The sequence below is a fragment of the Lampetra planeri genome, chromosome 15 (genome assembly GCF_965212315.1).
Source record: "Lampetra planeri chromosome 15, kcLamPlan1.2.h2, whole genome shotgun sequence".
NCBI classification, from domain to species: domain Eukaryota; kingdom Metazoa; phylum Chordata; class Hyperoartia; order Petromyzontiformes; family Petromyzontidae; genus Lampetra; species Lampetra planeri.
The window spans coordinates 2,244,747-2,257,048 of record NC_136121.1 but is presented as its reverse complement, the minus strand read 5'-3'; the positions used below and the strand labels follow the sequence as shown (position 1 = coordinate 2,257,048).

The following is a 12,302-nucleotide window of genomic DNA, read 5'->3' as shown; positions in this document are numbered from 1 at the left end:
ATAATCTCGTTTTCACCCGCAAAAGTGCCACAGTGACATCATAGCATAGCACTCACTGTGACGACGGAACATCATGCCCTACTCACGTGACACCAGGCCAAACTGAAAATAATTGTTATTCTATCAGTAAATAAGCATTGTTCTCGCAAACACCTGTACCAGTATTACATAACACATTTATATTATATGACCATATTTTCTGACCAATCACCGAAACCCTCAACCATGCTTTGCAGCAGGCCTCAATCATTGCTTGTCACTTGTTGGAAACATTGCAGCTTCGTGTCTTTAACATGGCTTGGTAGCCTTGATTCGTTGTCTCTGTCCTTCTTTCCAGGGCTCCCATGTGTGTCACATGCTCTTTTTATGAGGAAAGGTTAAAGATTATCTGGATGAGTTTCACTTCAAAGGCGGTGATTTGCCTTTATTTTTCTCTATTAAGAGTCCAAGTTTCATACCCGTACATTGCTATTACATGAGCCAAGGAGCTCAAAAGTTTTTGTTCTGATGTTACTGAGATTTACATAACTTCTGCCTTCATAACTCGAGGCCAAATACCTCATTAAATCATGCACGAGATGTAAGCAGATGACTGCATTGCAGAAAGAGATATTTCAAAAACAAGACTTAAGATACTTTAGTATTACTTTTGTGAAAATCAATTGGTGAATAACATTTTAAAAAGTAAAGATTGACATTGCTGCGTAAAAAGTGACTGTCGCTTTGCTCAGACTGAGGTGTTGACCTTAAATCTGCGACTAAACCTCAAGATAACTCACTACGACCACTCGCTGAGCTCTTGCAATGACTCACTCATTCCCATACCAATCAGAGAATGTGAGGCAATGCATTTTTTTACCATTTTTTATCTTACATTTCCACGGGAATTGGAATAGGTGGTGGCCTATTTCAGCTTGTAGTTTTAACGACATTTTCCACTTCGTTATGTTTATTTGTTATCAACTGCATATAAACATTTGTTTTACATTACTTGTGAAAGGCACACCAACATTTAAAGGTAAAGGCGTAGTCCTTCAATTTCCTGCTCAAACCACTGCTGGCGGAAGAGCCTTCACTAAAGGGAGCTATTGAGGGTATTTGGCCTACTCGTCCACATTGGCCAGACGTCTTGGAAGCGGTGGGAGTATCCACACTTTGATAATATATAATAAACTCGTTTTTCTAAAGTTAAAGTTCTCACAAGGCCTCGAAGCACTTTGCATGAAGCATAAGTTACGGAGAAAGCCTGTTGTAAAAATAGGTTAATTGTAATACACAATTAAAAAGGTGTAACAGACTCAGATTCCCTAATGGACCGAGGAAGGGAATTCCACATTGGCAGAGTCTGACTGCACAAAGCTCTTTCTCTCATCGAACACTCTGGTCTTTGGAATAATGAGAAGACCAGAATGAAGAGCTCTAGGTTTTGAGTAGTGGAATATAAAACGAGAGCAGATCGATAAGAATTTAGGAGCCAACTCATTCGAGACCTTTAACGTGAGAATAAGGATCTTAAAGTCCTTGTACTTGACAGTGAGCCAGCGCAGGGAGTCATATGGTCACCTGATTTAGAGCTGGTGAAAACCCGGGCAGCTGAGTTTTGAATATATTGTAATCTATCATACAAACTTTTAGAAATGCCAGCAAGGAAAGCATTTTAATATATCAATCCTGATGAAATAAAGGCAAGGCACCAACCTTCCAGCATCAGGAAGGGACAGCATGAGGTCTCAGTCGAGCTATGTTACATAAAAAAACAGATTTTGGTTATATTGCGTACATGGGCCTCAAATGTCAAACTGGGGTCTAAGATAACACCCAGGTTTCTGACCTCAGAGGAAGACCGAATTACAGTCCCGTCTATGGCCACACTAAAGCCATCAAATGTACACACTTGATCTGGAGAACCCAACAACATAATCTGCCACATCACAAGTTTAGGTGCACCCACGATTTGACTTCAGCAAGACAACATGATAGTACTGAAGCTTCTACTTTGGTATTCATCATCGTCTTAAGATAAATATGTGAGTCATTAGCATGAAAGTTTAATTTAAGCTATGTCGAAGAAAACTTTGGCCAAGCGGTAGCATCTACATCCTGAACAACAAAGGCCCCAAATTGAGTCCCGAGGAACCACCGAGAGGACATGACAAACTACTCCCTGTTGGACAAGTATGACATAAGCCAAAAGAGAGGAGTACCCGAGATGCCTACATAAGTCTCAAGACAATTTTGCAAAGTAAAACGATCAACAGTATCGAAAGCAGCACGAAAATCCAAGATGGCTAGGGCACCATATTCGGCAATCATGATACATTATAATTGACAAACTTGACAAGTGCCTTTTCTGTACAATGCATTGTTCTAAATCTCGACTGAAATTGCTCAAACAATTTAAATTCTGAAATATGCTATTTTATCTGCTGAGCAACACCATGTTCAAAACTTTTGGGCAACGATGATATGTTCGACATTAGTCTATAATTTGCTCCATTTTCAGGGTTCAGTTTTGTTTTCAGACGTAATGGAATAACGATGGTCAATTTTAAAAGCATTGGGCACCACGCCAGTGCTAATGCAGTCATTATAGATACGACAGGGGGACAAATGACATGAACAAGTAATACAACCAGAGAAGTTGGAACAGGATCTCGGAAAAAAGTTGTTGGCTTCACTTTGGAAGCAGGTCAGAGAAGCGTGATGGGGGCGGCACGGTGAACATAGTCAAAGGAATCCATCCTCTTTGGTTCTTTCGGTAAAGTCACGTAGATATAAAATAAAATTAATCACGACGTTTCGGGTGCAACACAAGTGTCCGTCATCAGGTGGGAACGCATGGTCGGCTGCTGAGGCAGACTGTTTTAAAAGGTTTGAAATGAGTGTAACCCAAGGGTCATGAAGAAGTGGCCGGGGCTAGTGATGTTATTGTGAGAAATTAGCATGTAACTGTAATATAGGAGAGCGACCTCCTCGACGAGGGAGTGCAACCCAACGGGTGCAATCCAAAGGGCATGTGAGTCTGAGAGTGCAATCCAAAGGACATGTTAGCATGAGAGTGCAATCCAAAGGCATGAAAATGCAATGCAAAAAGCATGTTAGCATGAGAGATCTAAGAGAGAGGCATAGAGAGAGACACAGATAGTTGGAAATAATAGCTGACATAGGCAGGTAGGATGGAAACATCACAGTCAGTTAAACTATTACCTGGTTAATAACGTCCTTCCAAACATTTCTCAGTTTGTACCCATCCTCTCGGTTAAAGTGTTTATATATCTGGATGGCTTCATGAACAAATCTCTGAAGGTAACCGGTAGGTTTGCAGAGTACATCCGTCTTGGAAAAATCTATTTCGCGTTAGCCCACAGCGTTAAAACAATGATCGGCAACGGCAGCACACATTGGCAGAAGTGACAGCAACAGATGTCAGTGTAAAGGCGATCAGTATATCCCTTAGTGTCACGGCATCTCTTCAGAAATATGAGCGACTCGATCAAATGAGCCTTCTTGTATCGAAGTTTGTAAAAATATATAATAGTTGTATGGAAACCCTCCCCATAGAGGCGGTTAAATCTTGACTTAAAGCTTTCATGACTGCAGGAATTCATATTCTTGGGTCTTTTGGTAAAGTCACGAAGATAGGTTCAAAGAAAATAACAAAAAAACCTACAACGTTTTGATCGCAACACAAGCAATCGTCATCAGGAGAAAAATAGCGAGAAAGCTGCTGAGGCAGGATGTTTTAAATGTTTGAAATAGGTGTAGCCCAAGGGTCATAAGCGAAGTGGGCAGGGCTAGTGATGTTAGAGTGAGAAATTTGCATGTACAGTAAATTTAAGATCGGAGAGCTACCTCCACGACAACGTAGCTGCGGAGGTTGCCATTATATTGTGAGAGATTAGCATGTCAATGTAAGATCGCAGAGCGACTGCCACATCGAGGAAAACTAGCAACGGTCGCTGTGTTAGTGAGACATTTAACCTGTTAATGTAAAGACATTTAACCTGTTAATGTAAAACCAGAGAGTCGAAAATAACTACTAATATCGGAAGGTAGGATGGAAACATCACAGCCAATTATGACTTAAACTGGTTAATAACGTCCTTCCAATAATTGCTCATTTTGTACCCATCTTTTCGGTGTAAATTGTGTCTGTGTCTATATATAGATGGCTTCATGAACAAATCTTTGTTGATAGCCAGTGGGCTTGCAATGCATCTGTGTCTTAGAGAATTCAATTTCGAGTGAGCTGACCGCATTAAAACAATGATCAGCCATGGCGGAGGTATTGATCTTACCGTGTTTCAGATCTGCCTTGTGTTCAAATACACGGTCCGAGACATGTCGTTTCTTTTCCCCAATATAACTGCCGCCGCAACCACAACTCAGTTTGTAGACACCAGGGTATTGCATGTCAGTAATCACATCCTTTACAGATGGGATCAAATCACGGATTTTGTGAACTGTGTTAAAACGAACCTAGTGTTGTTTAAGATTTTGGAACTCTCTTTGGTAACCCCTGCTATGTACAGTAAAGTGATTATTTTGGTTTGATCCTCAGAAGGTTGTCTCCGCATGGCTGGGGAGACAGCTTTTCGGATTGTACGGTCCAAGTATCTATTCATCCTAAGGGCTTGGTGTATGCGCTCCAACTGAATGGTTAGGTAGTGCTGGTCGGAGATGCAACGTGCCCTATGGTGTAGTGTTTTGATGAGGGAATTCTTCTGGGCTGGATGGTGGTGAGAGTCAGGCTTTAGATTAGCATCCGTGTGGATGGCTTTACTGTAGACCGAAGGTCCCAACGAGCCATCAGGCCTCTTCGCTTTCCATCCTTTTCCACTTCAATGGTGAATTAGATAGATGGGTGTATGGAATTGATGTGCTTGAAAAATTGGTTCAGTGATGGCAGTCCATGTGGCCAGATGACGAATGTGTCATCCACGTATCTCTTCCACAGGGAAGGACGTAGGGTGGATGTCTGGATGGCATCTGTCTCAAATTTCTCCGTGAAAAATTTGCTACCACTCGAGATAAGGGAGAACCCATAGGGGTACCCTCATTTTGTTTGTAGAATGTACATCTGTAAAGGATCTGATTCCTGACATGCAATACCCTGGTGTCTACAAATTTAGTTGTGGTTGTGGCAGCAGTAACATTGGGGAAACGAAACTACATGTCTCGGACCATGTTCGTGAACACAAGGCAGATCTGAAACACGGTAGGACCAATACCTCTGCTGTTGCCGATCATTGTTTTAACGCTGTGGGCTCACACGAAATTGATTTTTCCAAGACGGAGGTACTCTGCAAACCTACCGGCTACCTTCAGAGATTTGTTCATGAAGCCATCCAAATATATAAACACAGACACAACTTCAACCGAGAGGATGGGTACAAACTGAGCAATCTTTGGAAGGACGTTATTACCCAGGTAAAGTATTAACTGACTGTGATGTTTCCATCCTACCTGCCTATGTCAGCTGTTATTTCCGACTCTCTGTGTCTCTCTATCTCTATACCTCTCTCTTAGATCTCTCATTCTCACATGTACGTTGCATTGCACTATCATGCCTTTGGATTGCACTCTCATGCTCACATGTCTTTTGGATTGCACTCCTTGGGTTGCACTCCCTCGTCGAGGTGGCCGCTCTCCTATCTTACAGTTACATGCTAATTTATCACATTAACATCATGCTAATCTCTCACATTAACATAGCTACTTCCGTACCCTCGTTGAGGAGGCCGCTCTCCTATCTTACAGTTACATGCTACTTTCTCACATTAACATCATGCTAATCTCTCACATTAATATAGCCACTTCCATGCCCTCGTCGAGGAGGCCGCTCTCCTATATTACAGTTACATGCTAATTTCTCAAAATAACATCACTAGCCCCGGCCACTTCTTTATGACGATTGGGCTACACACATTTCAAACCTTTTAAAACAGTCTGCCTCAGCAGTAGACCATGCTTTCCCACCTGATGACGGACGCTTGTGTTGCGCCCGAAACATCGTGATTCATTTTATTTTATACCTACGTGACTTTACCGAAAGAACCAAAGAGTATGGATTCCTGCAGTCACGAAAGCTTCCAATCAAGAATAGTCAAAGGAATACAAGAATAAAAACATCTGAAGGTTGTTTAAATGTGACTCAGGAGTGGAGGGGCAAGTCATGTTTTGCTGAACGAAGCTAGATGTAATTACTGGCGATACGTCGTACTCAGATTGTAAATGTTGTGGCTTGGCTCTCCAACACACCAGTGTGCTGTACTAGTGACAAATTGGCATGTTTTGTTTACGTGACAACCCTTGCTAGTTGGCTGTGTCGGGTGGTGGCAGGTTTTAACGACACATTTATATGTTTCCACGATATAACCCAAAAAACTCTATTATGGAAGAAACGTATTGCAATGGACAATGTAACCGGGTAAGATTGGTTTAGAATTTGATTTTAACATTGATCAGTTGTAGAAAAAAAGGTGTTCTTGGGTTTCTATAGCTGTCCTTAATGACCGTAGAGATGAATGTGGACCTTGCCGAGTTTAATGCGTCACAATAAATATCTTGATGCTGCTTCCAGATCACAAAATTAATCTCCAGACCAGTATCCCTCCATCTATGCTTTATCCCACCACATGCGACCTACCGATGAACTAGCCATGGTGTTCAATGAGTTTCATTTTAGAACAATATTATTATTATTATTTCAATTATCAAACTATCTGTTCAAAATTATTATAATCGATGCTGAAAATATGAAATGCGATGTACATGTTTGCAAACCTCGTTAATCACAGCACCCATTTGAGTCATTTCCGAAAAATATATCATCGTAGGAATCCTGTAAAAGTTGTTCACCCCAAGCCCGACGGTGGTGTGGAATGTGTGTTGTCTCGCTGCAGGGTACTACACCTGCGTGGAAGTGATCTTTACACTGCGGCGACAGGTCGGCTTCTACCTGATGGGGGTCTACGCCCCGACCCTGCTGATTGTGGTGCTCTCGTGGCTCTCCTTTTGGATCAACCCCGACGCCAGCGCTGCCCGCGTGCCTCTCGGTAAGCATTCCAAACACCTCTTCGCCAGCCAGGAATATAGTGCCTGCAATGCTGTGATGCTGTACATGCAGATGCAGTTAATTTTTCTGAGCGTGGGTTATACTGTAGTTGTCTATTATAGTTGTCTATTTCTTCATCATCACCGTTATCATCTGGTATCATCAGTCCACCGTTGTGTCAAGTCCTCCCCATGGCGTCATCACCTCCCACGATCCTGCGTTGTAACAGTACACTTGCCACCTGCACATGAGCTGATTTGAATGATCCATCTCCTCTCGGGTGCCTTCCATGTCTGGGCTACCACTTTGTAATTTTTCATGACAAATGTCTGACATCCCATCTAGCAATGTTTCCTGCCCAGACTATCTTACTTTCTTATCTGTTTGAGTGTTTTCTTCTTTAGGTATCTCAATCTGTTTACTCGCCTACACATATGCCTGCTTCTTATGCACCTTTGGAATTCAAATTGCACGTATTGGCCTGAGATAAAGTACTTTTTAAACTTATGTTTGTAAGTACGAGCAGAGAGTAAGTATGAACAGAGAGTGTGTACATGCTCTCACTATGAGATCTCTTTTACCAGTGGCAAAATATAGTCGTAGGTTTTTACCCTTTTAAACTGGTACAAAACTGACACCTTTATTCAAGGCATCATGTTTGCAATAAGCACAACACAAGTAGTCAAAAAAGCAAACAAAAAGAAGCAACTCTGATAATGATAATAATATGCACTGTCCTTGAAGTTGATTGGTCCACACCCGAGACGGCTTTCTTTAGAGCCTAGTCCCCATTGGTGTTGGACCAGATGACACCAGAAGGCGTACAACTCAAACACAGTGCAATATCAGAGTATTGAGAGCTCGGGGTAAGCATTTACACTATGATGGCAACATGATGCCTTGAATAAAGGTGTCAGTTTTGTACCAGTTTAAAAGGGTAAAAACCTACGACTATATTTTGCCACTGGTAAAAGAGATCTCATAGTGTAAATGCTTACCCCGAGCTCTCAATACTCTGATATTGCACTGTGTTTGAGTTGTACGTCTTCTGGTGTCATCTGGTCCAACACCAATGGGGACTAGGCTCTAAAGAAAGCCATCTCGGGTGTGGACCAATCAACTTCAAGGACAGTGCATATTATTATCATTATCAGAGTTGCTTTTTTTCGTTTGCTTTTTTGACTACTTGTGTTGTGGTTATTGCAAACATGATGCCTTGAATAAAGGTGTCAGTTTTGTACCAGTTTAAAAGGGTAAAACCCTACGACTGTGTACATGCTCTTTGTTTTTTCGGTAAAGTCACGTAGGTAAAACAATAAAATAAAATAAATGAAAACAACTAAATTTCATTCATTTTATTTTATTGTTTTACCTACGTGACTTTGCCGAAAAAAACCAAAGAGTATCAATCCTTGCAGTCACGAAAGCTTCAAATCTAAAGTGTGTACATGTTTTGGAAATTATGCTATAAATGGAATTATTTCTACCTACATGACTTTACAGAAAGAACCAAAGAGTATGTATTCCTGCAGTCAAGAAAGCTTCAAATCAAGATGGAATTATCAAATTTTTCAAAATGTCATTGCCCTTTCAATCATATTGGTGTGGTATTGGTGACATATTCGACAGAACATTCGATACATACATATGTAGAAATCAGTGTTTATGAATGGAGAGATTAGGATTGGGAAGAACACATCGGGACAGAAATAGTAACATAGATCATATTAGTTTAACACATAGGCTTTCACGACCAATATCATCCATATTTAAATGTGTCGTTAAAACCCACCAACACCCGAAACAGCCAACTAGTAAGGGTTGTCACGTAAACAGAACGTGCTAATTAGTCACTAGTACAGCACACCGGTGTGTTGGAGAGCCAAGCCACAACATTTACAATCTGAGTACGTCGTTTCGCCAGTAATTACAACTAGCTTCATCAGGCAACAGCCAGATTTGTGGAGAAGTCTAACTATTTGTTCCTTAGAAAGAGGCCTAGATGTGGTGACCACGCTTCTACTGCGCAAAGTGGGGGAGGAGGATTACTGAGTCAACGTACATTATGCATGTGCATTATGCAAGCCCTTTGACATTGTCCTTCCTGTCTATTGTGTGTATTAAAATAGCCATATCAACGGTAATCTCGATTGAAGTATGCTGGCCTTAATAGGCATGTATTTTAATTATGTATTATTTGAATATTCGCTTGTTCATGTTTTTGTTTTTTGTTTGTTGCAGTTGCACCCGATTCAAGAGCCGAATGGCTCACAGGGCTATACCTAATAAATGAACTTGAACTTGAACTAAGGCGGTAGCTATCCGAACGGTTACAATTACCTATTTTCCCGCATATAACCCGCAGGGTATACCACTTTAAAAAAAAGACCCTGCGGGGTATTTGGAGGTGCGGGCTATCCCAAAAATATTTTACATGTGTGACATGTCATAACTCGTTAAATGTTTTCATGGTAGGACTATCCACTATGCAACACTTACCTTTGACTAAAGCACTGCTGAATAAACCACTCACACTAAAATTGCACATGTTATCACGTTTTAAATTATTCGAATTGTTTGTACAATGAAACGACAATGTTTGAAGTGGGCGCACTTTGTTTACCGGCGGACAAGAGAGCTGGGGGGAGAGAGAGGTGGGGGGGCAATGGTGTTACCGTAGTGCCGCTATTGTCTGCACAGTGCGCAATTTACCAGTGCTAAAACTGTACTTACTTATCTACCAGTTATGTGTTACTTATTTATTGAATATTTACTTTTATTACTTATTTACTGTTTTAAGTTCAGTCGTTTCCGTTTAGTTTGTTTTATTTGTGCACGTTATGATTTTAATGTTAACAATTGATAGTGGAACGTATTAAAAATGTAAACTTCGTATTAATATGAGGGAATTAAGCTGCGGTAACGACATTAAAGATATGAATGCATGCGGGGTATATGGAGGTGCGGGCTATCTGAAATTTATTTTACACAAAACGCAATGTTTTGCGTGGTATACGCGTCTGCGGGTTATATGTGTATGCGGGCTATATGCGGGAAATGCGGTATTTTTACTTCTTTCAATTTCGATAGATTATCTAATTAGTCTTATAACTTCTCTGTTCACGAGGTTTCCAGTCAATGAGTCAATTAAATTACTCAACACTCTGATAACAAACAAAGGTTTAACCAAAGATATCCCAAGACTATCTGAACATTTTCTACAGAACACCTACTTCGTGTGGCAAGGTGACTTCTATAAACAAAAGGAAGGAGCAGTAACGGGCTCTCCTTTGTCTCCTGTGATAGCGAATTTGTACATGGAAGACTTTCAAATAAAAGCAATAGCTTCAAGCACACTAAAAACATCTGATTGGTTTAGATATGTGGATGACACATTGGTGGTCTGGCCACACGGCAAAGATACACTGAACGCATTTCTAAATCATGTCAACTTGCAAAACCCATCCATCCAGTTCAACATGGAAGTGTAAGCTGACAGAACTCTACCATTTCTGGATATTTTGCTCGGACGGGGTAGAAATTATAAAATAACACATGGTGTTTACCTAAAGAAAACGCACACTGACACCTATCTGAATTTAGAGTCACACCATCACACCGCACATAAATCTGCTCTTATCAAGACGCTCATTCATCGAGCTAAGAAAGTATCAGGTGGAGACAGTCTCAGAAGTGAAATTCAACATGTTAAAGTAGCGCTGCAAATGAACGGTTAAACAGGGCATTGAATTCCAAAACCAAATCAAATAACATGAGAATTGAAACTCCCCAAGTAATTAAAACTATCAAAATACCGTACATTGCGGGAGTAACTGATAAACTCGCCAGATATGTGGAAAAACAAAACATCTGAGTCAGATTTGGCACGGTAGAAAAAATACGGAAATTCATATCTGGTACAAAAGATGGATTACCAAAGCTATCAACAGAAGGTATGTACAGGATTAACTGCATGTGTGGGAAATGTTACGTTGGGCAAAAAGGACGAATGATCGGCACGAGACTAAAAGAACATCAGAAAAATATTAAATTCTCCTAAAAACAACTGTCAGCAGTAGCATTACACGCACACCAACAAGGACACTCAATTGATTTTGATAATATTAAAGTTCTATGCAAAACTAGCTACTACTGGCAAAGACTAATTAGATAATCTATCAAAATTGAAATAAATAAAAAAATAATTTTAACCGTTCGGATAGCTACCGCCTTATTGATGCGTGGAAGCGAATAATCAAATAATACATTATTTAAATGCATGCCTATAAAGGGCAGCATACTACAATAGGGATTACCGTTGGTACGGCCATTTTAAGACACAAAATAGAGAGGAAGTAAAAGATCAAAGGATTCGCATAATTCACATGCATAATTTACGTTGACTCAGTAAACGCCCCCCCCCCCCCCCTTTGCACAAGAGTGCAGACGTGTGGTCACCACATCTATGCCTCTATATAAGGAACGAAACAGTTAGACTTCACCACAAATCTAGCTGTCGCCTGATGAAGCTATTTGCAATTATTGGTGAAACGCCGCACTCAGATTGTAAATGTTGTGGCTTGGCTCTCCAACACGCCGGTGTGCTGTACTAGTGACGAATTGGCATGTTCTGTTTACGTGACAACCCTTACTAGTTGGCTGTTTCGCCCGGTTGTGGGTATTTAACAAAACATTTATATATTTACGCGATCTAACCCAAAAAACCTCTATTATGGATAGATGGATAGATTATACAATATTAGATGGAGGCAGACATAATGAAAAGGACAGGTAAAAAAAACAGAGATTTGATACATTGACAAATGTGGAAACTGTCAAACACAGACATAGGTTGGATACTGAAAGCCAGCAAAATACATTCAGAGTTTACACATTTCTCTGTTTGCATAAACGTAATATGTAATAAAGAAAGAGCTTTCATTTCATATAGATGGTGAGAGAGGAGATAAACTACCAATGCATAATATCTGCATCTCTTCCATCAGATCCACATGGTTTACATCCTTGGTTGATGTTCCCATCCATGTGTCAATCTAAAAAAAACATCTGTTGATTCAGTAGAACATCTCCCTCTGAATAATTCACTCTACATATGAATGACAAGGTTGCTTGTTATAATTAATTCAGATTTCATGAAACAAATATTGTGATAGCGTTGGCAGGAGTACACGAGCACAAATAACAATTGCTGTTCTTATAGCAACTCCATGCCATTTTTTGTTAT

At 40.4% G+C, this 12,302-nt stretch overlaps 1 protein-coding gene across 1 annotated transcript in view; it reads left to right on the top strand.

The window, feature by feature from the left end:
• The window catches only part of GLRB (glycine receptor beta), a 197,276-nt gene that overhangs the window by 105,237 nt on the left and 79,737 nt on the right, over positions 1-12,302 (top strand). The window contains exon 8 of the mRNA XM_078600829.1: positions 6,906-7,058. Within this exon, the coding sequence (XP_078456955.1) occupies positions 6,906-7,058 (153 nt within the window). The remainder of the gene's footprint in view (positions 1-6,905; positions 7,059-12,302) is intronic.